General features: G+C 48.7%; 1 protein-coding gene across 1 annotated transcript in view; it reads left to right on the plus strand.

The window, feature by feature from the left end:
• efcab11 (EF-hand calcium binding domain 11) overlaps nucleotides 1-14,981 on the plus strand; it is a 35,712-nt gene extending 20,731 nt beyond the window's left edge. Inside the window, exon 6 of the mRNA XM_027001428.2 lies at nucleotides 14,655-14,981. Coding sequence (XP_026857229.1) covers nucleotides 14,655-14,736 — 82 coding nt within the window. The 3' untranslated portion in view covers nucleotides 14,737-14,981. The remainder of the gene's footprint in view (nucleotides 1-14,654) is intronic.
• The last annotated feature ends 12,546 nt before the right edge of the window (nucleotides 14,982-27,527 follow it).

Consider the following 27,527-nt stretch of genomic DNA (forward strand, 5'->3'; position numbering starts at 1 on the left):
GCTGTTTTCTATACATCTTTAAAAGCTTGCTGTCAGATTCCGATTATTCTCGACTCCCCAAGCTGTCAAACACGCAGCCCTCTCTCTGTCTGCAAGCATAACATGAGAAAGAGGGAGAGAAAGAGGGGGAGGGAGGTGGAGAGAGAGAGAGGGAGGGAGGGAGGGTGAGAGAGAGAGAGGGAGGGAGGGTGAGAGAGAGAGGATGAGAGAGTGTGAGAGAGAGAGAGAGGGAGAGAGAGAGAGACAGAGAAAGAGAAGGCTTTGGAAAAGATGAAGATGACAGCCCAAAGGTGCCTTTTTCTCCGGCTGATTAAAGAGGATAACTGGAAGGATTGTCCTGTGAATAAAGCTATCAGAAACATGCAGGTATAATTATCCTGTACAGGCTGGAAGGGAAGCAGGAAAGTCGGTTTATTGTGCACCAATTAACACACTGCAGTGCGGACAAGTGAGCAGATGCTAGAGAGTGAAAAAAGGTGTACGCTTAACATGGTGTTACCCTGCTTTAGAAGAACAAGTCTCGGAGATATCTTTGCTCAGAGCCAATGGCAAAAAAAAGTGCAACGTTGTAGCATTCTTAGAATGTGTGTGTGTGTGTGTGTGCACCCTGTCCCAGTGTGTGTCATACTTATGGCACTTTTAATGTGTGGTCATTCAAGGTGATTTGGAGGTGGAAACTCCTCTGTACTTCACTTCAAAGGAAGTGTAACGGAAAATTGTTCTCAGTGGGCTCTTCTGCACGCGCTCGGTGGGCATCCTCAGCCGTTGTCTTGGAAACAGAATTCCAGCCATTTGTAGATATGACATTCTATCACTCTTCTTTATTTGGGGAGGATTTTATTTAGCACATCAGTGGAGGAGATTTTGGAAGTGTGGAGGCACTTCCTCGGGGTGCGAGCCACTCCGCGCGGCGCCGCAGCCCGTACCTTTGATGGGTGCGCCACGCTCGGGGGTCAGTGCGCAGCGAGCCCCCTCTCATGCCAATTACAGAGTGCACAAAGCTGGTTAGAGCACGCCTGCCTCCTCCACACAGCTCCTCTGCTTCCTGGACAGGGAGAAATAAACACATTAAATGGTGTGATTAATCCATCGCACAGAACCATGGAAACAGTAAGCTGCTGGGCTGTGATAATAAAGACAAGGGTCCCCGTGGAAAGTGCGCGCGTGCGCGTGTGGCTGTGTGTTTGTGCGTGCATTCATATGTGCGCGTGGATATCTTGGGGTGTAAGCAGAAGAGGGAGAACCTCTGGTGGACAGTACAATTAAAGCACTGATCAACCACACACCAACATTCCTTTATCACCTCAGGCGCTCGGCCATTCCTTGCCATCAGCGGTTTAATATTCTCCGAACATTCCCGTGACACTTCCTTCCCTGGCCACTAGGGGGTTTGTAGGGGGTTTCAAATAAATGGGGTTCTGCTATGGCCTGTTTGCTTGGCCGTACACATGTTACATACAGCCACTACAGTGTGCTTCTAAATGACCTTAAAGTGACCTTAAATGTTCACTGGACCTGCTCTGACCACTTCAGGTTAATACGTGGCGCTCTCGTCCTTCCATTTAAAAAAGGGTTACCGTGTCGCCGTGTTCATCAGACAGTGCAGACATCACAAGCAGTGCGATCTAAACCTCCTTCTAGCGCATGCGCTTCAGCCGTGAAAATTCCAGCCCCCCCTCCCGATTGTAGAAATGTGCGTTTCTTCCACTTTGTGATGACTTTAACACCTGCCGTGGTTTTGCGCAGTGTCTCCGAGATGAGCTGTTAGGCTCCCACATTCACACTACGTTTGGGCTCCGCGTCGACTCCAGGTCGGTTCCACTGGCTTCACAGTTTGATTCTGGAAATGTAATATATTTAAGAGTGTTAGCGTACAAATGTAACTTGGCGACGGTGTGAAGTTGCTGATCCACGTGGAGAAGAGGACGCCGAGCGATGGCGATCGGCCCAGCTTGCCCGCCGTACTGGCCGTGCGCCGTCGAGAAAGCCTCCGTCCTCCCGCGGTCTCCTCCGCGGTGGAACAAACCCTTGTCGTCGTACTCTCTGTTCAAGTCGGACAAATGCGATTGTTGAATGTGTCTATCTGGTGCGTACCGAAGTTCTCCACTCTTCGGTGTCCTCAGTATTGGACACTTCAGGGGACATCTCTGGGAGAGTGGAGTGGGATCTTGAGGCAGGGAAAAGGCTACTGATATAGAGGCCTCCTCCCCCTTAGAGAGCAACAGGCCAGCTGTCTGCATAAACACTGCAGATGCTCAGAGCTCAACTTCAGACACACCTGTGTCTTTCATCCACCCAAGTGTAGGCTTCCACCCATCCATTTCTTAACATTTCTTAGTCAGGATGATTAAAAAAAAAAAGGACTCCTATCGATCGAAGGCCGTAGATTAGATTAGGGTGTAGATTAGTTTAGGTTAATATTTTTGGCCTGGTCCTCTACAGATTCTTTACATGTTGATCTTGTATGGTTCCACGTGAGCCTTCCCATCAAGCAAGTCGACTTCAGCGATGAGATCTAAGGCAGACTGTGCAGCATAGCAGTCTTGAGTAAGGGCACAGGTTATTGCCAGGTGGAGATGGGCTCGCGCCCCCTCTCAGCAGTGTCTATAAGAGTGGCACTTTGCTATTGGTAGAGAGCGAGAGAGCGACTGAGCGCATTTGTCAGGAATTCGTGCACCTCCTGCTGCGAGAAGGTAAACAAAACAAAATAAACAGGAATTTGTTTCTCTTCAATCAGGGCTCCTCCAGTTCAGGTAAACCCGAAAACAAACGTCCTCCGTGTTTGTCCCGCCATCGACGTTTCCGCTGCCTGTCCACTAGAAGAATGCTCTAGAAGAGCAAGAGACAGAATAACTCTCTCTTCTGCCTTAGATCATATTTGAACTGCAGGACTGTCTCCTCCTCCTCCCTGTCTGGCTTTTGCGTCTCCCCCTCTCCCTGAGCAGACGCTGAAGAAAGGCTTCTCCTCGGAGAAGGTGGAGCAGCAGCTCCTCTTCATGGTGGGATGGCTCAGTCTGTCTTGGGAGCAGGAGCCGCGGCAGGCCTGCGCCTCTCCTCCCACACCCAGGCGGCCGGCTCGGGGGATTCTGAGCCCCCCGGCCTCACGCATTGGATCCTCCCCCTGCGCCAAACATGCCGGCCGCGGGGGTTCGTCTCCGCGCCCCGGACCGCCAGCCCCGGGCCAGGCACGGCAACTCCCGCCCCGATGCTTGAGGCGATCAGACTGCGGTTTCGAGGCGCTCGAATCCGCAGAGAAGCCATCAGCCCCGTTACCGTGGCGGCAGGGGTGAGTGCTTCACTCCGGACAGGAAAATGGCCACTCGCTGCATCGTTGCTGGCGCCATAAACCTAAACCTTCCACGTTTCATCTCGCTCTCCCTGACACGGCGTTTTCACGACTCGACTCTCCCCCGTCGGGTTATTTTAGACAGGAGCAGATGGGCTCTCAGCGTAAAGTGCTTCTTTTTCATCCAGTCATCGGGAGCGTACGGAGCTGTACGTTCTGGAGAAACATACCGCTTCCCTTCTGCAAAGAGAGCACAATCTGCCGAGGCTCGGGAGGGACTCAAGCTGAGCCGTGTAAAAGCCATCGCCTGTTCTTGGGTAACTTCTGATTTTCACCACCGAACGCAAGCAAACGCACGCCCCGCCTTGCGGAAAGGAACGTGTAAATGTTTATTTTAGAAGGAGACACCGTAGACATCATCTTTATTTTTTTTTCTAGCTCCAAATTGTTTTCTGTTCTCCCCCTTGATTCGGTAATGAGCTCTATAATAGGAAACGCCGGAGTGCTTGAGAAATCAGGCTCCTCTGTGTTCCGAGAGGATTAAATGATTACTATCTCTCAATGCTTCTGATCTTATAATCAAGTTCAGAACGCCACCAGCTACCTTCACTGAAGTGATTAGGGCCGTGTCACAGATGTGCCCGCGGCTTAATGGAGCTGGCGGACTCTCCGTGGTCGGGAAGCTTCCAGAACCTACCTTGGGCTGTGCCGGCGGGGCCGCTGCTGCGCTCGCCACGTGAGCTCTGAATCGCCACGGCCGCGTCGAATTCCGGAGCGGCACATGGTGCGCGAGCTCACTCCAACTCCTCTTGGACAGGCAGCAAGGGATTACCCGTTTCCGGATGCGCGCCCTCTGAAGCGCAGCTATACTGCTACGTATTTCCTCTTTAATCTCTTTTCCAGGGCAGACCGAGATCTCTGCCCAGTAACACAAAGCCAAGAATAAGCAGAGCAAAGGGAAAGGCGGGGTCTGGGTTTAAAGCTCTTACGCAGCACTTGTTCTTAGTCTGTGCGGCTGATTTCTGTGTGAGAACACGCCCGGGTCAAGTTACACTATTTGTCTCGCCAACAGTCACACGAGTTAGAAGGATGTGCATTCCCATCCTGTGCCATTCAGAAGCAGGTACCGCACAGAAGATTTCTCTGACATTCATAGTTTAGTGACAAACATCGCGTGATGCTATGCTAATTCGAAGCGTCTTAGCTGACGAAGAATGGATCCAGAAAACCACTGTGTGATGCGTGTACGTTAGGGGATCGTTTTTTTTAAGTAGGTCTCACGTCGGAAGTTTATGACTTAATTAATTGCGGATTTAAAAGCGCTTGGTATGCTTGGGAGTGTCCCTGAAGCTCACAAAAATCAGCTTCCCCATACAGCCATTAGGACCTGTCTGCCGCCACCGGAAGAGATGGCCGGTGTTCTCATCACTTAGTTTCTAATCAAAAGCCTTTGACGATGGCATCTGGCCAAAGGCAGGGTGTCGTAAAGCCGGGATTGTGCAGCGCACATCTTGCATTTCAGGTGCCACAGGCAATTTGAGGTAATCATCTACCACGGCAGGCTGTCTCTCTCTCTCTGCTAGCCATGGTCTGAGAGGGTGCTATTCTGACCGCGAACTTGCAGCCAGTGTGCCGTGTATAAGGCATGACTCCACAGGGCTGCCTTATCTATCCATCCATCCATCCATCCATCTCTCTGTCATTAGGGATGAATTCATATCCCTATTTCATTTACAATTTATTTTTAACTGTTTAAAGTCTAAAGTAAATTACATAGAACACTGCTCTTAGAAAAACATTAACTGCCATTTAAATGCAGTTATAATCTCTTCACTTATCAGTGGAAATTGGACAGGGCCCATCTGAGCACTGCATTCGCTCACACTGAGCACTAATCGCATTACGTCAGAATTTTTCAGGGCCAATTGAGTAACAAATATTGCCACATCAGTTTGCAGCACATAAAAAAAAACAAAAAAACATGGTGTGGATGGAGCGGTTAGTAATATGGTGGATGGAGCGGATAGGAGTGGAGCGGGTGGAGAGGATGGAGCGGATAGGAGTGGAGCGGGTGGAGAGGATGGAGCGGATAGGAGTGGAGCGGGTGGAGAGGATGGAGCGGATAGGGTTCCACATGTCACATGGAGGAGGTAGCACCAGCCTGCTTGCCTAGAAGAGCTGACAGATTCCGTGTATTTGACACGCACTAGATATTTGGGGGGTATTTTCATTTGTGAATGGGTGTAATTAGCATGCTAATGAATGAACTGCGGCGCGGGATTTCTCCGCTTTTGCTCCGCGGCGCGGCAGAGCCGTGCGCGCGCCGCGCTAGCTGGTTCTCCCTCAGTCCCTTGTAGCTGATATATAAAACCTGTAATCAAATGAGACAAGGGCTCAATCAGCCGTGTTTCTCTCTAGCAGGGGCCTGTTTACGCCCTTCGTGCCATATCTGGATTTCCATTTGTGCCGAAAATGTAAATACGTTCGAGGAGAAGGCTGCGGCCAACACGGGGCCAGGAGGTTGTCGGGAATGTTTAGCGTAGCCATCCTTAGCTTTTGTTGCTCTAATTCTTGATTGTGACCTGACTTGCTGAGGTTCGTGTTATTATACTGATTAGGCAATGCCGTTATTTCCCCTGTTACGTGCAGTAGTGCTGTCGTGGAATGACTGTCAAAGTGCATGTGAGTGTAAGGACGTGTCCAGATATGACCGCCGTTTTAAAACTGAGCTGCCTGGCTTCATTCTCAGATGCCCCGGTCGCCCCGTGAACGTGCAGGGCTGTAGTTTGAAAAGTGATGCACGAGAACACATCTCGGCGGAGTGCCTGCAGATGGCCGGATGGAGCATCTCCGATTCTTCAGGGCTCCTCGAGCAACCCGCACTGCCTACCTCTTCTCCTAGCTGTCAGGGTGTTGAGGATGTTCTCCGTGACACGCCGGCAACGAACACCTCGGTGTAGTAGTCCCACAAGAGTTGTCACCGTGTTCCTTTTGATACCCCCGCGGTGGAGTGGTGACGCACAGTGTGTTAGGCTCTCGACTACGCGCCTCTGTCAGCCCGAGCCGCTGTGTTTTTCAAAACCTCTTTCAAACCAAATATTTGTCACCGTCCTTCTCCTCGTTCGAAATGTCTGCATCAGGCTAAGACGACCTTGAAGGCCGGCAAGTGCGTGCGGGCACGCCGGGCACGCCGGGCCAGCATTCTTTCCGTTCGGCTTTGGAAGCGAGTGCCTTGTCTTGCCGTGGAACGTTTCGAGGCAGGACACCGGATAGAGGGCGCGGGTAACGCTCCACTGGCAATACGGAGGGACCCGACACCAAGCCCTGGGGACTCCCGTGCAACCCCCGCTCCCTTTCCGCGGCTCCTCTCTTGTTTGATTTCAAGGACACTCCAGCGCCACTTTGATTTCCAACAGATGCTCATTCCGGAGATATAGATTTTTCCGCTGCCCGTTTAAAGATCGCGTCGGCCCTGACTTCTAATGACGCTGGACCCGAGCCCAACGGAGCACCGCCGTCCTCCTTTGGAGAGCTTTTAGAATAAGATGTAACGTATCCACTTGCCATTAAATCAGATTAGCGAGATTCAACACTCGGCTTGTTGGGGGAGAATGTATTATCTCAACAGGAGCCGCGCTCTCCAGTAGCTCTCTCCATCAAGAGGAACCTCCGAGTCATTTCCTGTAGTGTTATTTTTCACAGTTCCCGCAAATGAACAAGAAAGGAATTATCTCCATGGCGGCGCGGTTGCATCCCGGCCGAACTACTGCCTCGCGTTTGGCCGTCCTTTGCGTGAAGGAAGGATCGTCCCAAAAATCACATGCGCTTTTCTGCGGCTGTAAACATAGAAAACACTGCTTTAATATCTAAGCTAACTCTATCCAGCGCGTGACCTCATTTTACCTAATTACCATCAGTCACCCTAAAGAATGAGCTCTCCCAGAACTGGATTCATAACCAGCTTTTAACTTTAAAAAGTAATATGGGAAAAGAGTGGAGAGTTTTTCTCTCCTTGATTTAAAACCTGACCTCCCTCCTGAATAAGTGATACTGTATTTATTTCCCTCTGGGTTCCTGCATATCGCTGCTCACTGTGACCTCATTTACGATCCTCCATGTTTGAGTCTGTCTGTTTTTCTTTCTTTTTCCCCTCTACAAACTAATGTCACATGGAAAGATCTGTTTCCATGTTCCCATTTTTCACGGTTTGCTGACAAAAACAAAACAGAAAAAAGAAAAACCCCCAAAAAAACTTACCGGCAATTGTTATGACATTTTAGATATCAGTTTGTACCGTTGTAAAGTTTCTAAATTAGATTTTTTTTCGGCGTGCCCGCATACCAATGTTGTTTGTTCTCTTTTCTAGTCGTTTCCCCTTGTGGTGTTGAGCGTGTGGGTAGAAGGGCATCCTTATCTGAAAGTGTCGCCGCTCCCCCTGCTTTAACGACCCCCGCACGCACGTCACTCTTCTCAAAGATCCCCGTTGTTTCTGACATTTACTGCAGTGTCCCGCGTTTGAATCTCCTCCCCGGCATGCGCTGACGTTCAAAACAAAGCCGCGCGAGCGCCGTCCGGCTCGGAGGTGGATCCGTCCCGGAGATGATGTCTAACACGACGGGCCTGTTGCAGTCTTCCCACAGGAACGTCCCTTGGCCGCCGCCGGCCGCACCACCTTTTTATTTGGAAGCCCGTCGGGAGAGCTTGTGAGGACGCAGCCTAATTCGGCTCCCTCCGAGTTTCCTGGCGTACTGTACCATGGCGGGGGAGGGGAGGGGGATTACAGCAGGTCGGGGAGCAGCGCGGAGGGGCGCGTGTCGCCGCGGGAAGCGTCAGGGCGCACGCTTACGCTGCAGTCTTTGAGCAGGGCGTCTAGACAGCAAAGCGCGACTGAATTAAAACGCAAGCTCCCAGCTGCGTGCTCGCGTTTCCACTGATGCTGACAGAGCAGCGCGTGACGCGTCTCGGCGGGCCTTCTTAAAAGATGAAGGCAGCCTGTGACAAAAGAAATCAGGGCTGAGTGAAGAAGCAAAGAGGTGTATTTTGAGATACAAAGAGAGAGCTCCCCCTCCGCCGCAAAGCATGGAGGAGCGCGGCCAGGAGGAGAAGAGCAGGAGATGCTGAAAACGTCTGCGGGCTGTTCTTCAGCCGTACAGTGGGGTGTCTGATCTGAATATGTAACGGGAACTCTGCTGGAGTGTGTGGATCTGATCTTGTGCATGTGTGTGTGTGTGAGTGTTTGAGAAGTCTTGGTGCCCGTGTGCCAGGCGCTCAGCGATTTTCTCTCTCCTCCATCCTTTCTATTTGATTTCATATTTCGGCTCCCCTCAGGTGAGCGAGATGGAGTGTTAATGAAAGCCGCGCGGGACCCTGGTGATGTCCCATCAGCCCGCTGGCCTGGCCGGGGCACGTCTGCCCCACTCCTGCTAATCAGAGTGCAGGGCAGTGAGTATGGGAGGCTACCCTCCTCCCCTCCTCCACACTGGGGCCATTTCACCCCCAGCAGGGCTTCCACATATGGAACCTCATTTCAACTCTGGATGTCTCATCCGAGCATAAGGCAGAGGCTTGAAATTCTAGCCCACACTCTCCCCTGGGTTTTAAGATTTTCCTATTGCTCATCGTCCGTGCGGTCGATTTTGTCCGTGCGAAATACGGGCGATCGATAGACACGTATGCTGATTTGGAGACAGATGTCCCGCTGCCCGGCGCAGGGCGACGGGACGTGCTGCTGACGGAGTGGAGGCCCGGCCGCTCGGGGGGGTCCGTGTCCCGCTCCCGTCTGTGTCCTGCGCCAACGCTGGTTGAGGAGTGCCGGATCTTAGCGGGGTGCCGTTCGGGGGCGAAAGTGCGCATTGGGGGACAGAGGAGTGCACGGAGGAGACGCGTGGACAGGCGGAGCAGGACAGCTGGGTGCGACCTCCCTGTCTCCCTCCCGTTACGCTGGCTGATTAAACACTGAGCAAACTCGATGATGAATTGAGCTTTCCATAAACGCGCTTCCAGTTCCCTGTCTCTCACTCCCTCTTTCTCTCGTTCTCTTAGCAACAGCAGCTTTTTAAAGTGGGATAAATTGTGAAGTCGAATAAACAGTGAATTGGTCTCTCCCGGAGCAAATGATGATTGAATATCGGGGTTCCCGCAACAGGGAGCGGGATAAGAGCAGGAGTTATTATGAGGACGCGAAGGGAACACGGCGACGCCAAATGGAACCGGAGGCCCAGGACGACTTCTCCAGATAAGAGCTGGATTTAAATAAATTGACTTCTTTTCTCCCCTCCCGTGACTTTAAAAGGATTTTTGTCGAGAGTTTTGGGGGCCGGGGCGAGCGGTAAACATTTATTAGAAAGCCAAAGCAGGCACCAAGGAGTTGCCTTCCCAGTTACATAATCCATTTACCATTCGTAAACCCTGCCGGACGAATCGCCCGAACCCCGGACCGGCCGACGAGCTCCTGGAGGACGCCTCCCTGACGTCTCTTTTAATTCCCCCTTTTTCCGAGGATGCGCCTCCGGCGTGACTCGGATGGGTACGGATGTGAAGAGTCACCGCAGTGCCCCATTAGCCGAGCGGCAGAGTCACGAGATACGTGCGGTGCCGTCATCAATCTTTCCTCCCAGTAAGCACATTCTAATTTATAACCGCGAGCCGTGCCTCTATGGCTGTGTGCCGGGAATGTGTCAGGATTTCAGGACGGCGTGTAACGATCCTCTGCTTTCTGCCTCCCAGTATTCCCGGGCTGAGCGCTGTGTCAGGTGGAGAGACAGAGACGGTTGTTTCGTAGCCGTGCGCCTGGCTCCAAATGCATATGTGTCCCTGCGTGTGTGTGTGTTTGTGTGTGTGTGTGTGTGTGTTTGTGTGTGTGTGCGTGTGCGTGTATGAGAGAGAGAAAGAGAGAGAGACTGCAGGCTTGGCAGCATGAGTGTTTGGCTGTTTGGCATGTGCTCTCTTCAGGGATGTGTGTTGAGTGTGTGTATGCATGCGTGCATGTGTGTGTGTTGGGCGGTGGTTGGAGGAAAAGCTGAGCTTTCTGTCTGCTGCTGCAGGATGTTTAAGAATAGGCTCCCCCTGCTGCTGCGCTGCTCTGTCCTCCACGGTGACTGCCTGCTGCCACGGACGCGCCGCGACGAGGGGCTGGAAAGTAGGGCAAAAAAAAAAAAAAAAAAAAAAAGGTCATTGAGTCAGGTAAAATGAAAGCCTTCCATGTTATGTTGCATATTATGCGTATTACATATCACCAGCAGGTAGTAAAAATTGTTGGCTGCTGTTCCAAAGCCACGGCTGACCCTGAGCTCCAGTCACGTCGCCCGCTGCACTGTTTAGAGGAAGCGTCTGGCTCTGAGCGGCGGCGGGTTTGCGGATCAGGCATACGGGCTGCCACGCCAGACGCTGGTTGGTAGTCTCTGCAGGTCGCGACGGAGGCAAGAGCAGCCGTCCATGACAGAGGCATCGATATCACGTCTGGGGGCTGCGGGCGGGGAAGAAATTTCTGCCGCGCGCTTCGCAACTCCCACAGACGCTTGCAGCGGGGGTTGCCATGACAGCGCGGCGCGCCGCTTTTAATGGAAGTGATTTAGTTAATCTGAAGAGGGAGGGCTGCAGCCGTGACGCCGTTCCTGTGGCGATGCGGCTCTCCATCGGTCAGAGGAGGAAACGGGGATCGCGCCCCCCCCCCGGCAGAAGGGGCAGGAGGATGAAAAGGATCGGCGCTGCGAGAGCCGCGAGGGGGCCCAATTACGGCCCGATGAGAGCGTGGCCCGGCGGCGCGACCGATCTCCCCACGTCCTCGGGTGGACGGGAGCCAGACGGTTTCATTTGCGTGATGAAACCCGCGCGCCTCTCCGATTACTCATCTGGCCCCTGCGCCCGGTGAAAACCCGCGTGCCTCACGCCTGCTTCTCTGGCACCAAGTCCGTCAGAGAATATTCCGAATATTCCCAGACCCTTTTGACAAGTGTCGGATCCGTCCGGTTAAGCGGCTGGCGTTGTGGCTTTGATTTACTGGCTGGTAGCGTGATTTAGACGTATGTGTTTCTGCACTCTGGATCCCAGCACTCAGCACTAAGTGTCTGTGCGGCGGGGTCGCGCGAGTGATGCTGGCCGAGCAGCTTTCCTCAAGCTTTTCTGCAGTGTCAGTATGGGAGCTGAGTGTGCTCCCTCTGACAGTGACAGAGTAGCGGCCGCGCTCCTCCGTGCCTCTTTTCCCTCTGCGCCTTTTTCAAAAAGGAAAAAAAAAGGAAAGAAAGAGGGTTAAAAAAACAACAACCCAGCCAATCAGCCGTCAGATTAATATACCCGTGCCTCTGGTGCGCGTTGATGATGTCATTGCTAGGCCGTGTCTCCCGGGAACAGGAATGCCTGCCATGCCCTCCGAGGGGAATTCTGGCTCGGGGAAGTGAGAGCGGCACGCTGGCCAGGCAGTATTTATCTCTGTTAGGGTTGTCCAACACATTTTTGCTGAGGACACGTTGCCCAGTGGTTTTTTTTTTTGTTGTTGTTGTTGTCGTTTTCCCCCGTTCCTGGTTTTCACGGTGATTCTTGTCCCGGAACGAATCCCCGTCCTGGCACTCTGCTGCTCTTAGTGCTCGGGTTCCATCTTGGGTGCTTTTACGGTGTGCGTTATCTTAAAAGGTGGCAGTCACAGGCAGGAAGCGTTTCTCTGAGCGGGGGTGGGGTGGGGGGAGGGGTTTCCTGGCTGGGAGAGTCGCACGCCTCACGGGCGAGCGGCTGACTTGTCACGGATACAGCTGCCATGCGGCGTCATAATGAGAGCAACATGCCGCGCGCGTGCGGCGTTATTCTGATTATGGCGATGTCCTAGCTATGACAAAGCCAAGGCAGTGATGAGAAGATCTGCATGCTTGGGGGAACGTTCGCTGCAGCTTGGCTTCCTGGGAAGTTTTTCGCGCGCATGGGATGGAAACTGTACATGAAAAACAACTTCATTCTCAAAGAGGCACTTGCAGGTCCGTCCTCTGGGAATACACCCTTCCCCCTCCTCTGGGAATACAGGCCTACCTGGGTGGCTATTGATGATAAAGATAAGACGGATATCTTCCTGAGAACTCCTTGTGGACCTCTGACCTGCCGCCCAGCCTGAGCCGTGTGCCTTGACTATGTAGAAAACAAGTCATATGTACTGTGACTACAAAATGTAATTCCATTTTCTTCTTCCTCTTTATCTTTTCTAACCAATTTTCCTTGTTTTTCTGTGTTCTTTGTACTGTAACCGTGACTGTTAAAAGATGGAAATGAATAAATAAATGATTGCTAATTAATAAATAAATTGGAAAACGTTGTAAATCAGCGCTTCAACGTAGCTGCACACTGAGACCGTGAGCGCTCGCGCGCCCTCTTCACACGCGCAGTGACGCTCGCTCTAATCAAGCTCTGACTGCAGGTCTCGCCGTCGCGGCTGTACCTTCCGTTCCGGCGTCTCTGAAGCGGCGCCTGGTGTGTGCCGGGAGAGAAGGTAGGGGGCCGCGACGGCCTCCTCTCCGAGCAGGGGTGGCTTTCCGGCCGGACGAGGAACGGCAGCGCGCTTCCGTATGAATGCCGGTCACCGGCACGGAACGGGGAAGTGTGATTTTCCAGTTGCTGGGTACTTAATGTTGTTTTAATCCTCTTCCCTGTTGCTACCAAATTTCCCTCACATCTGCCGTGTTTGCACTCGATCGGTCTGCGGCACGGAGTAACGGAGAAATCACCCGTCGAGAGAACGACGCGGAAAAAAAACGCGCCGTCCCCCTGCTGCCAAATTCTCCTCCTCCCACCCCTTCCCAGAGAACCTCTGCCCGTGTTTGTCTGTTCTCCTCCCCTCATACACTGGCGGCCCTTTATCCACAGCCACTCTGGCTTCACTCCAAAGTCCGGTTAATGCGTTTTGCATGTGCGCACGAGCATGTTAGACGCTGCGGCGCTGGCGTGTTCGGATCCGTGCGACGCCCTGTTGGCAGTAAGCAGCTCGGGAGAGGGGGCGGGGTGACACGGTGAGAAAATAGGAGATCCTACCCCCAGCAGTGAAATGGCCATTTCAGTTTAATTTCCGGGCGGAAAGTGGGCGTTATGAGAAGGCAACGGCTCTCCCAGGGCTCCGTAATGCCCTTTGCCCCGGTGCTGATGCAGTCCTGTTTGCGCTCACATCATCTTTATCTGCTCGCGCTCGCTCTCCCGGAGTAACCGCCCGCGCCCGCCGCGCACGGGAATGTTTCCTCTCCGCCCCGCTCGGCTGCCGCCAACGAGCCTGTGATGGATCTGCTCTGAAGCAAGTGGCTGAAGTCACTTACAGGTCTGAATTGGCACGGAGCCAATTGGCACGCAAGCGACAATACCGTCTTTGATATCTGAACGTCAGCCATGGTAACCGACCCCGGCGCCGTAATCTCAATCTCAGATACCCGGTACGGCACAGATTAGACGTATTATCTGTGTCTAATATTTAATCATGGTTTGAATTATATAGTAAATATACTGGTCTGTTAGCGCTGAGGATTTGGTATAGTAACTGCGTGCTAGTCAAATGACAAAAACAGCGATCTTACTGCGTGTTGCTCTCAAACCTAGTCGCTGGGTGTTGACTGTAGCCCTGCCAGCGCCCTGTGTGTGTGCTTCCTTTGCCCTGTTGCTCACGTCTGGTGCTGCCGCGGGGGCGTTTGACGGCTCTGCCCTGCTGCCGGGGCTACTTCTGCCGGGCTGGCAGCTCCTGCTGCCTGCCCTCACCCACGAGCTCGATAAAAGGCTGAGTCAGCTGAAAATGAGAGACGCTCCTCCCTCCCACGGCCACCTTCCGTCAGGACGGTGAGCGAGTCGAGTGCCGGCCCACCGGGGTCAGTCGGGGGAGCGGATCGCTCGGTCCACGGGGGAGCTCAGGAGCAGTCCGCCGTCGCCTCTCAGACGACCATTGTACGTGATCTGTGCGCATGGCCGATGTGCAGTGGCTAGCTTTACCGTGTCGTTATCGTGCTTTTCTTTTCTAGATAATGCAGTATAATGCAGTAAGTACAACACGACATTGAATCTGAGGGCGAAGCTGAAACGCTGTTTATTGGTTTTCCTAAGTTTGTTTTTTTTCCCCCTGGCTTTGAGGTAATATCAGTAACTGACAGCTGCTCAATATAATCTTCAGGTCTGTGCCTCCGTGTCAAAGCTCACGGCACGCGGGTGGTGTTCTCGACCAACGCCATACGTTTCGGAACATTCTGCAGCGCTACTTGTGATGCAGCAACCAAGATCAGGCTCTGGTGCTGAATAAAATGCAGGGCTTGCCCCCGGCCGCTGAATAAGGCTCGGTTCTTAACAATACCGGCTCTGTTGTTAGAGAGATTACTTTCTTTCCACTGAAGTAACTGCGTTGAATTTTCTCTCCCGGCAGATGTGTGGACCACGATTCAGATGGCCACGTCAGCTTCAAGGACTTTGAGAACGTTATCGGTTACGGGTTGGCCAACAGCTGAGGTGCTGTGACCGTCACAGAGGGAAGGCCGGAGGGAAGAGGACACCAGGCGTCCGGAGCCGCACCACGGTTTTGTTTCAGTACGGGCCCCTTATTCTCATTTCGGGTTCCCCTTTGTCTTTGAGTCTTCGGAACGGAAAGTCGAGGCAGACAGCAGTGATTAGGAGAGCGCAGCCTGGCTTGCTTTAATGAAACAGCCAAATTTCAGCCTGAGAGTTTGAACATGAGCTTTGATGTCATATTGATCCGGTCATGTGGGGGGGGGGGGGGGGCTGCTACGCATTTCTATTGTCCAGCCGTCTTACAAGGTGCATCAGAGATAAATCCATTTTCACCACGTCTCATTCACTGGATCGAGTTGCGCTATGCTCACTCATCTCAGCGCTCGCTTGCGGGCTTTTGGGGGGTGGGGGGGGTGGAATGTGCAGCTCGGGAGGGAGGAGAACACATACCTTCCTGCACTGAGCTCGCCAGGCCATTGTGTTAGTTCAGACCCGTCACGCAGGGCTTGGCGCGTTTTTAATCCTCCCCGCTAAGTCCATGTGGACCTGGGAAAAGTGCAGGTTGCTTTCAGAAGCGAATACGTACGGTCATAATCAGATTGCATTTTTAATCAGTTGTGCCCAAGAACGCCACCCCTCCGCAGTCGTGTATTAAAAAACCCTGACTCGCCCTTCCAGGGGATTTTTTTCGTGAGCCCTCTTGTTACAAGCGACTACGGAACTGTAAATACTTGTTTGTGTTTTGAGAGACTTACTGCACTCCCACCTGAATAAAGATTAATTTGTTTTTGTAATCAGTCCTGAGTCTTCATCTGTCCAGTGCAGCGCGCACACCCACTCTACCCACAAATCCACTGGGGGGGTGCTCAGACCGGCCCCAGGAAGGAAATGGACTTGAAGGAAATGTAATCAAATACAGTTTTAATCAAATACTTGTTTATCCACGCACAGGTCGTCCTCAGTGACGGCCTGCTCCTCAGAAATAGTCAGGACTCGGCTAGCTTAGCCTTCGCTTTCCTATCTGAAAGCGGATTAAGTGCATCCTGCCATTCAGGAGGTGTGCAGGCCAGCAGGACGGGGTGAGCACAGCCCTGTAGGCTGAGCCCCATTCGGCCCAGAGCGCTGCAAAGTGGCTCCAGTTTAACACATGCCAATGGATTGAAAAGCTGCAGAATAAAAACACTGTGTTCCTGTTGTTTATGCCAGCCTTGTGTTCCATTGTACTCTTGGCACCTTCGTCTCTGCCATGGAGGCTCCCTCTCTCGAAGCTGCTCCGGACTGACAGTGAGGAAAATAATTCCACGACTGGCAGCTACTGGCCGGACCTGACTTGTCCGGGGTTTATTTAGTCATCACGAGGGGAAGAGGCAACAGAACAAATGCGGAACATCGCTTGTTTGGACTGCACTGGAGAGCAGGGGCTGTATGCCGATTAGCACTTCTGATTGGGTCTCGTGGCTATTGCGTCAATGAGATGGCTAAGCCGTGCTCCTCAGAACCCAGTTTTGTGTGTCGGTGGGGGGATGGGTCGCTCTGCAGCACCAGCTTTATGACATGCGTAGATATTTTATGTTTGCCATAAAGGCGACGACAGGTCTAATGTAAACATGTGCAAAATGAGTGTAGGGATACAGAGAACCCACATGTCGTGCATGTTTGTGACACCGTATTCTGGTTTGATGTGCCCTAAATGAAGTTATCCACACCAGCCCTGTTCCTGCGTTTAGCTGCTATGTGGAAATGAGAACAAGCATATGAGAGAGAGAGAGAGAGAGAGAGAGAGAGAGAGAGAGAGACAGAGAGAGAGAGAGAGAGGCAATGAAAAGAAAAGGAGAACATGGAGAGGATGAAATATCATTAATCAGCCTTGGCAGATACAAATGAGGGACCGTGCTCCCTACTCTACCTGCTTGCAGACACAGAGCGCCACTACAGAGCGGAGATGGAGAGAGAGCCTCTCTGTTCTCTGTCTGCAGTCAGTGGGAGCCCTTTGAAGTGGCTCTGTGAGGGACACGTTTGCAAGATGAGAGGCGTGTCCACCTAACCGAGCAATCTGGCTGAGGCCAGCCTGCATGTGCTCCCCGTCCGCAGATGTTACTGAGAGGCAGTCAAGGTCGGAGGTCACAGAGCTTGCCGCCATGCTGATTTCTAGGAGGGATATGAACAGAGGTGAAAAGGTGAGGCGAGGGCAGGAAATACAGATAGCCTTGTGTTTGATGATGGACTGTCATCCATCAAAAGTGTTCTTACAGTACAGTAGATCATTCACTTTGGATCAATGTAAAAAATCAACAAATGACCAGAACCTTGTAATCTCCAGCTATCTTCTCTCCAGAATTTAAATATTGACCATTCTGAACTTTTTCATCAAAATAAAGACACAGTGGCAAGATAAATTAAATAACTGAATAGGAACCTACACTTCCCCAGTTTGTTCTGCCTCCTTCTGCACCAGAATCAACTGGTTTGTAACAATGTCCCCTCTAAACAAATGTTACTCTGAGACTGGTTGTCACACTAACCATGACGAAAAGTTGTGGGTTGCTATGAGCATATCGATCTTCCTATGGGGAGCTTATTAAACATGATTTATAGATGCTAGTCTTTTTCCTCTGGCCGGAAGCTGAGTTTAGCCACACAGGAGCCCAAAGGTAACGAAAAATATTCCTGTGGAATTGTGGTTGATTTATACCGACTCTGGTGAAAAGATGAACTTCTGTTATAATGTTTCCAACACCTTATGCAAATGCTGACCAAATATAATGATTGAACCTTTTGGTGTTCTGGCCTAAAGTTATTACAATTATTATTAATGTTATTCTTATTTTAATTTTTCCTTCTTATTATTAAACGCTAGTACATAAAATATACAAACAGTCATAAAATGAGTAAGGATTCAAGATAAACTTTCAAACATATTAACAAGTAGTACTCCCATCATTGGAAATTAGTACTGAGAGTAAGGGCTAGTTATATAAGGTTCCCACCAGTTTTTTCTCTTCAATAAACCGCAAACGGTAGAAGCTTCCAACTACAATAGGAAAGTATAAATCACCATGTATTCCGAAAGAAAGATTTGGAATTTCATACACACTCTGGGGATCCACCAAAATAGCATGATAGTTTCTAATAGCTTCTAATATGACTCACCTTATTTAGTCTCCTCGGCTGATCAACTAATTAAAAGTAAAATACTCGTTCTTTTCCTCCCTTTAAGCTCAACACACATTTTTGTGAACTAAGCCAATTCTACTGAATAGTTTTAATACACTCTTAAACGCTCAGGACCAGTGACTAAAATAAAAAGGGCGGTACATCAGTTTGTGGAATAATGTGCTTGGTTAACGCAGCACTGTGTTTATTTTAGTTCTATCTAGTAAATATTTTTCTAGGTGAGGCCAAGCAATACCCAGCCCTGTTCAGTTAACACTCCGGCACCACTTAAATGTCTTTTTAGAATCACACACGAAAAGAGTAAACCATTTAAAAATGATTGCACTTTTATCTCATTTATTAAGTTATTATTCATATTTTTATTTAGATAGAAACAAAGCTATTTATATATATCATTTTCACTTTGCTTACACAGCTGATGGACAAAACCTGTAAGCCAAACTAAATTAAACTTTTATCTCATTTATTACGTTGTTATTTGTATATTTATTTGGCTAGAAATAAAGCTAGATATTTATTTGTATCGTTTTCACTTTGCTTGCACAGCAGAAGAAGAAAAACGTCCTGTTTGTCAAATCTTGTCTTATTTCACTGTCGCTGCAATTTTGACTACATCTTTTACTGCAGGTACACCCTGGAATTGCGCCATCGTCTCCTCAGTCTGCACCCAGCTGCTCTTCAGCCAGGTTGACAGAGACGCTGTCCTTAATTTATTCTTCATAGTAATGTTCTATTTTAATATAGAAAAGACACGAAAATCATCACAGCTAGCCCTCTGTCTTATTTCCAGCTTAATTAACGAAGCTTTATTCGGGCCGTTTCCGTTTGGGCGCTTGTAAGAAGCTCCAAACCAGTATCCAGAAACCAGCACACTGTGGTTAGAGTGCTATTTTAATTAATATTATTGTTATTTTACCCATATCAATGAAAGCGTGACGAACTGAACTGAAATGTAAATTCAGTGGGAGCCAGTTTGGTTAGGTTGACGTTAAGAAGCTATTTCAAGCTAACGTTGTTCACGCTAAGGGGTTAAATTAACCTGGCTAGCTAGGTTAGCTAACTCAGTGGGTAGCTGTGGAAACGTTCATTTGCGTGACATCCGATATATAACACACGTGTACTCTGTTTAGGTCTGTTTTTACTCGTTCGGCACTGCAAAGCCCTCCATGATAGATGGCGGAATGAGGTTTATTTTACTAGCTAATAAAACCAGTCAGACGTTTAGCTCCATTTTCAGTGGCATATTTTAGCACTGAAAAATGACCGGTTTCCGTTCCGGATAGGAAGGCCAACGTGATCAACGGTGTAAATACATTGTAAACGTTTCTTTCAAGATAAACACGGGTTCTGTTCCAAATAGCCTACTAGCTACATGTACACTGCATACTGGTTCCCCGAGTAGGCAGCGTAGTATCCAGCATGCGACAGACGCAAACATTACTACGAGGTGAAGGTACCACCCGCTTGGGAATGGTTTTCCGCCACCTGCTATGTCGGGATGCAGTACACCATGCAGATAGCTCTGGTCGCTGATTGGAATATTAGGTGGAAGTACTACATACTGGAAACATTTATTTTGGTCGCATACTGCTTTTGAGCCCACACAATAGGCGAGTAGTATGCAGTAGGCTATTTTAAAAACACCATGGTTTTGGTCAGGCGTGCCGCATTGCATGACACTGAACTAAGTGGGTTGCATGATTGCATGTAGTAATGAATAGATAATTCTAAGATGATATAACTATATATGATAAATTCATTTTTCTCTGTGTGTGTGGGGGGGGGGGGGGGAGGAGGAAAATAGCACATGCATCATCAGTAAATTAGGAATTTACTGCTGATTAGTCTTTGAAGTTACATTAATGAGGCTATTACTCTTTGAAGTGACTTTAATGAGGTGGCACCACAAACCCTCTTTATAATATGGTTGTGCAGCATGGGTACACTGTGTCCCTTTCTACAGCAGAGAACCTGCTCTCAGGCCGGCCACTAATCTGAAGCAGGTAAAAGCTCTGTCAGCCTGCGCTCGGATCCGATATCACTCAGACAGTGAGCGATGCCGAACACACAAACATGCTATGCTGAATGCGAAAGCTGCTCCCGCCCCCACCCTAACCCCCACCCTCGCCCCCACCCGGCTTCCCCTTCCCTCTTTGTCATTTCTTCAGTGGCTGAGATCAACGCTCAGAGAACTCTAATTATATGTGCAAACTGAGCGCGACCTGTTGAAATCCATATTACAGTAATACAGGGGGGTTTGGCTCAATTAGCCTGGGTAAATAGCACTGGCAGCCTCTAAAGAGCCTCTTATCACCCTTTTTTTATCCTCTTAATGCTCTCTTTCAAGCCCTGGTACATCACTACACGAACAGGAAAGGCTGCTTAAGGCATCTTTATTTAACCCAATTTTGTTGTGTTTGAAGATGAGTGATGCGATCACCAAAGTTGAAGGTCTATATTCAGATTTCTGCAGCTCGTTCATTCAGAGTGAATTAATTCACAGAGTGAATTAATTAATTAATTTGTCTTATTCGTTTGTTTGTTTATGCATTCATTTATTCATTCCTTTATTCTAAAGAGTTGAACTCTTTACCTGTATAGTCTTTCACGTTCAAGTAAACTTTTTTTGCTTCTTTCTTGTCTAAAACAATGTTTGAAACATAGCTTTGGAAGTATATTGGGAATAGGATTGTTGTGTCTTCTTGTCTTTTTGTCTGGCAAGCACATTGCTATTCCAAGACACTGTATTTACTCTGTGGGCAGAAATAGCTTTGCACATACAGTCTGTACTCCAAGGCTTAACCATAAACCACCACTCCCTAGTTGTAAATTTTAATTCATTTATTTTTATTTATTCATACAATTTTGATGTTCTAAATTAAAGGCCTTCAGTAAAGAAACCTCCGTAAACTTTAGTTATGGATATAAAGGTTGTAGTGAAGATAGTATTAACAATACAGTACAAATCTGTCTACCAAACCCTTGTATTGTCACTTTAAAAGATTGTACCTGGGACAAACGAGGCATTGGGACATTACTAGTACACTGTAATGATGTGCGTCTTCACTGCTCGGCACTTCAGTGTGTGGTCGGTTTTCTGCCAAAGGTCAATTCTGTGCTATTACAGGGCCCTATGAATGAGACGCTCAAGTAGATGCACCTCTCATTGATCCTGCTTGTCTGTCCCCGCTCTGATTTGTCTACTGGTCAGTGATTCATGGTACAGGAGACCACTAATGACCAGTGTCCATGTCCAAGCTGTGGTTGAAGATTAACTTTCCTACTTCTGTTTACTGGAGTTGACACAGTGGTGGTCCAGTCAAGTAGACAAATAGCTCGAGAGATGCAGAAATGGGTCTGTTAGAAGGACACGTCGAGTTACGGCCAAACCCCCAAAGAACAGGCACAACAGCAACCACAGGCTGTTCAGTCAGTGAGCATAGCAAGGCATAATAACACCTGTCCAGGTTTAAAAGTATCAAAAGTGGAACTTTGTGTAGCCGTTCCTATAATGGCTATCTAGCACTCTATAAAATGTTAAGTGTAATTGGTGACCAATGTCAGGGAGAACAAATACATGACAGGAGGCTCATAATAGATTGTCAGCCTGTCATCGTGTCAATCTATTACATTTCGCTCAGCAATGTAACACAGCAAAATGAAGCTGAACTGCATATGCTTCTTACTTCATAGTGAACATGAAGTAACAAGAAGAACATAAAATCCGACCAACGGACAAATACGTACGTGTGACGATGACAGCAGCGGTAATTTCACTAGGATGCCACATTCTCTTAGAGGGAACATTTAAATGGAGGGTCCATTAACATCCCACCGAATACCTGGCGAAGAAGCCCAGGTTCGGGTAAGGGGACTGGCCACGGCGGGCAGTCAGTTCCACCTCTGCTCTCACCCGCATGCTTCTACGGTCTCGGCCTGCGGCAGGACGCAGACGGGCTGTGTGTAGCGCTACGGCACCACGGAGAGGAAAAGCGGAAGGAAAAAGGCGGCCCGCAAAGGCGATCAATACGAAGGGATCGATGCGTTTGTGGGGGCCCGAGCGAACCCAGTGGTGGGGTCCCTGGCTGAGGGGAGCACGGAAGGGCGAAGCCTTACACTGGTAATCCCTCTCCTCGTCCTCTCAGAAAAGGCTCCAGCTGGCGCGGGGCACGGCCCTGGCCCCGTGCTTTGGCCCGGCTATAAAGGGAATGGTTCCTCTGCCTTTGCTCCAGGCGTGGATGAATCAGAAATGGAAAAAAAGAAAAGGGGAGCTGAAGGAACGGAGGAGTCCCTCTCCTGCTAATGCCTGACTGCCTGTGACGAGGGCAGCGACTGGAAACGGAAGAGATGTGTCTCGGAGCAAGACCCAGGAAGAGTAATCGGAGTAGGTTTGCGAATGTCACACATCAGCCTATGTGGGCATGCTTAGGGAAGTATTTGGGTTGTTTCAGGCTACTACCTGAAACACGGATACAAAACGACTCTGCACAGAGAATCGATAATACTGGTTCTCATTATGATTCGTAGAACAACAGTCGGGAATGCGTGATGATGTATTTACTGGCAGCGTTCAATTAAGACATCTGTTCTCTTAGCACGTAGAACATAAAACACGATCATTTGCTGCTTATATACTGAACGTATACTAACAATAAACATTTGGAAGAGGAGAGGGTTGCTATAGAGACAGCCCTGTTGGCATGCAGTCGGTGACTGAGCCATTTTTTATCTGTCCAGTCTCAAGGGGTCTCAAGTTTCTTGAGCAACTTTTGCCTGCTAATTATGCTAAATTATGCCACTGGTTTTGGTTCAAGGGACAGAATGATCGACGTGATTGAGCAAAAATGATGCGCATTACACCAACCCCAACTATTTTGCCGAGGGACGGCTACAAGGTGGCATGCCAAAACGAAAGCTTTTATCACAACTGTATACAAGCATTGTTGTCTCTTACGCTGTCATTCCAGTCACTAAACTGGGATGTGTCAATAAAGTACCGGCTGAAGGACGTTTCCGCTGATACGCAACTTCTGTGCTGAAAGTGTTCATTTAACCTCGGCTATGGCTGTCTTGCGGGCTTTCTACAGCTCATCAATCAAGCGTTCATACTGGCCTAAATGACAAGCTACATCATTATGATTTATTTCCGACTGATAACAAACGTGCAGGGAAAATAAGAAGTGATGATGGGTATTTCCGAACATGCTCCGGTTTAACCCGAAGACTCCCAGCAGGTTCGCCCGGTTCGTGCCAAGTACGGTCCACAGTTTGTGGGGGAAAATGTAACATTTGAGAAAAGGAAACTTCAAATGCAGTTCGGTTAAAAATGAACATTTTTCACTGGGTCAGCAAAACAGGCAACGTATATACTGACAAAAAACAAAAACAAAAAACAGATAGATATACCGACACTGATGCTGTTTGCCTTCAAACCTCAGTTATGCCTCACAAATTCCAACTCACTGCATTAATTCCAAGCCTATCGTGTCCTTGTGCCAAAATGCCTGTGGCAAGCTGTTGACATTGCAATGCAAAAGGTGAACGTGAGCTGTGTGTGAGGATTGAGTAGATGAAAGGCTTGATATTTCTCAGACCAAATGACCCACTTGGGCTTTAGTCCATTAGCCGGCAAGGATCGGGACAAATAAGGCCATCTGCGCGGCACGCGTTCTGCAGGCATGCAGAGCGGCAGGAGAGAGGGGACAATGGATGGATTTGCTGGGTCCCGCGCGGCCACGTCAGGATGTGGTTGGCTGCCGAGCTCCCCGGACGCTCACGGGGCCATTATGAGGCAGGTACCGCAGGCTGGGCACAGCCTGGGAAACTGGGGAGAGAGCCCCGACGCATGAGGCCTAAGCCCCGGCTATTGTAGCGGCAGAATGCACCGCTGCTTCGTACCCGCCCCAGCGGCGTGGAGTCATTACAGGGAGGACGGCTCAATCCCGACAGCAGTTAACGCAGCCTTTTCCCCGCGCTGTAGCTCCAGCGCTGTGTTTCGTCAGAGCCAGTCTCATCCACAAGTGCCTTGCCATAAAGAGAGAGAGAAAGAGAAAAAGACAGATGGATGGAGGGATGCAGACATTAGTTTCCCGTTCAAGCAGGGCTTGTTGGGAGAAAAGTGCCTTCTTTTATTGAAAAAGAATTGCACTGTGTTTTTATTGTTTGCATATCGCATTAAAGCTCGGTTCCGTTCCGCTGGGTAGCGTTGCAGAAGCATCAGCCATTACGGTGATTGATTTTCTTGGTCGACAGGCGCGCGCCTGTGTTAGATCCATCACCTGTCCCTCCTGCTCTTTGCTCACGTTCTCGCAGAGAGTGAAAAACAATCCGCGCAATTCAGCCGAACAGTGCGGCACCGCCACCCTGTTTCATTTCGAATGCCTGTTAAAAACCCAGACATCAGTAGCTCATAATAGCACTTACTGTCATTTGAGTCATATTATGGATGTGATCTGGTGTCGCGTCCCCGCTGAAAGAGCGTTTTGGCTCATGGTGGGAGGCCACTTTCCCATTCACATGTCCCAGCAGTCGATTCACAGCCAAAGAATTTCGGCGCTTATTTGAGCTCGCTTCTTGGTCGTAGTTTCTTGACAAAACGGATGCATGTCAGGATGCCTGTGCAGTACAGGTATGATGTCCTGGGTACAAGTCTGACATCTGTAAACCCACGCAGCTTCATTTTTACATAAACTATTTGCTGCTGCATTCTTCATCAGGTTCTTGTTTCAAATATTTTGATGACAGACCCTATCATAATTGTGCATAGCATTATAAAGAAACTTCGACACTTATTGTGAGAACTGCAGTGTCCCTGCTTGGATCCTCTCCTTTATGATAATAAAGCTTTAGAAAGTTCCATTAAAAATAACTTTTTTTTCATATGTAAATGAGCACCATGAGAGAAATTACAAGTGGGACATCGGTTTCAATAGATACTGTCTAGGGTTGTTAGTCTCTGTAGTAAGCAGGCTGGAAAAAGAAAAAAAAAGTTACAAATATTGTTAATATTCTTCATTAACTGTTTATGCATGTATGACAAGAGTTACCGAGATTAGATCAAAGATTGCTGTCCATAGCACTCAGCATCAGTGTGTCATAGCATCTGAAACATTTCTTTATTGTCTTATCGTTTAAAACTAGGCCTCTTTCTAACCTGCACAACATGTTCATATTTTATCCCCATTAGTGTTCTAAAACTGTATAAAATTTCATTTAAAAATGTATGTTTCTAATTCTAATTCTTGCACCAGGGAGGTACTTTCTTTTTTTACCGGAATTGCGTTACGTTCATTCAGATAAGTGCCTCAGGCAGAATATTTTATGATCGAGACGTCTCTCTGCGCTTTGTTTTTTTTTCAATTACATTCAAAGAAATGAGGGATCGTACAACATGGTAATTACTGCCAGGACACATGAAGTGAGTTTCTGATTTGCCCACAGTATCCAGACGGCGGAGAGAATCCTTAAGTGGAGAGATATCCCTTAGATATGATCCAGACCGAGTAATCACTGAACAAACGCTGCAATGGTTAAATGCTGTAAGCCATCAGCGCAACAGCTTGAATGCAGTTTGAATTTGTTGATTTCAGTGAATTGGAATTCTTGAATGCTTTCTCCACCATGTTTGGTACAGTTACCGTTTGGAAATTTGGGAACATGATACAATCCAATGCATGATTCATACTGATTTTTGTGTTCAAAAGTTCTGCCGCTGCATTTTTAATTTTTTTTGTGGCATGAAAATGGCATTTTGTTGGAGACCTAAGCACCAGGCTGCCATTTTCCCAACCAGGCGGGGAAGCCCACACCAGTTCTCTCCAGCTGGTCGAAAGGCGTGTGGCTTTTGGCTAGGTGTCAACGGCCAAGCCGTTTGGCAGCTCAATCTGTCTCTGTCACAGAAATGTTACTGAACATGATTAACGGCTTGATCTGAATATACAGATTTGGAAAGCTCCCGTGCTCTCGGGATTACCACGACAGTGGCGAGGCTAACTGCACCGGTTCGCACTGCACGTTTTGTCGTTAGCGGAGCAGCGGACCTTGGCTTTGGTTTACGCTATCATCATAGTAGATGAGGCCTGTTTGGGTAAAGTTTGAGTTTCAGCTCACACTCTCCTGACAGGTTCCCATAAAGGGTTCTGTTGAGGACTAGAGCCAGGGAGCCTTACACAGATTAACTCACAAACGTGTACATTCGTGTTCCCAGTGCATGTTTGGCATGAATCCCACATTGTGTGTGTGTGTGTGTGTGTGTGTGTGTGTGGGGGGAGAAAAAAACAGTTGTAGTTGGGTAATAGCGAACCCTGCTGAGGAGATGGACTGAGCCCCCGGGCAGATCGTATGGCCCCGGGGTCTGCTGTGCAGATGCAAGCAGCCCAAATCTCCCGTTTCGCCGCCCGCGTGTGGTATTTATAGAGTTGCCTTCAGCAGCTGCCCACTCTGTAATGCTTTAGCACTAATAATGCACTGGTGCCTGTGCATCTACTAACAAACCCTCTGAATGAGCCAAGAATACAACTCAAACAGCGTCATGTTTTGAAAGAGCATTTAAAGCACCAATTAGGAATCGCTGTGGCTTGCAGGACAATTTTCGTGCAGAAAAACAAATGCTTTCAAATAACAAAACTGATTCAGTTGTACACATGCTTCACATGCACTCAGTGTGTGAACCACTGTCCCGCGGAGGTTCTAGCTGGGTTTTTTTTCCTTCATGTATTTATATTTTTCAGGTTAAGGATGAGAATATATTTGCTTAGACAATATTCCTCTTATTTCCTAAAATCAAGATTATAGCCTGTCAACAATCAGTTATGAAGTCACTACTAGATGTTACATTTCATGAAATATTTTGATATTGAGTTTCACTGTCCTGCCATTAGTTACTTTGCATAACGTCCCAGCTTAAACTCACAGAGAATGATTAAGTAGATGGCAAAGCAAATGCTTTTTGCTATTGTAGGCTGCTTTGAAAAACAAGAAAGACACACAGTGTCATTGATGAAAAGCACCACCGTAAACGTCTATGGTCCCAACACACATAAAAGTGCCAGTAGTGCCACCTTATGGAGAATTTCCTGCTCGCTAACTGTGAGTGAGTGAGTATATAAGTGATTTACAATTCAATACCACATGCTTCTAACTACAACTTAGAAATGTTCTGATTTGATCACTCTGTACCGCTTAGAAAACATTTGATCCGATAACATCTGAAATACATAAAACTCTTCTTGCTGCGTTTGTATTTTACTACTGTTAAACAGAAATGGTAATTATATGTGTATCTCTTGTTTCTGTTTACAGGACTTAGTCTGTGGATTTAATGGCGAATGTAAAAAGAAATCACATTTCCGCCTTTTTCTGAATTTGCTGCAAGTCATTTCTATTATTCAAATTTAAAATTATATCGATGTGTTTCTTCCATATTTGTTTTTTTTTTTTTGTTTGTTTTTGACAGTGTATGCTATGCTCGGGGAAATGGAATACATTACATTGTTCGTCTCTGTGCCTGCATATGTCGCATAGTTTACGCAGGAGTTATTACATCTCTGTGGAGACTAGCTGCATGGAACAATGACATTCTTTCAGTTAAATCATGGGGCACTAGGACCCAGCGAGC

This window comes from Electrophorus electricus, chromosome 13 (assembly GCF_013358815.1).
Source record: "Electrophorus electricus isolate fEleEle1 chromosome 13, fEleEle1.pri, whole genome shotgun sequence".
Taxonomy (NCBI): Eukaryota; Metazoa; Chordata; class Actinopteri; order Gymnotiformes; family Gymnotidae; genus Electrophorus; species Electrophorus electricus.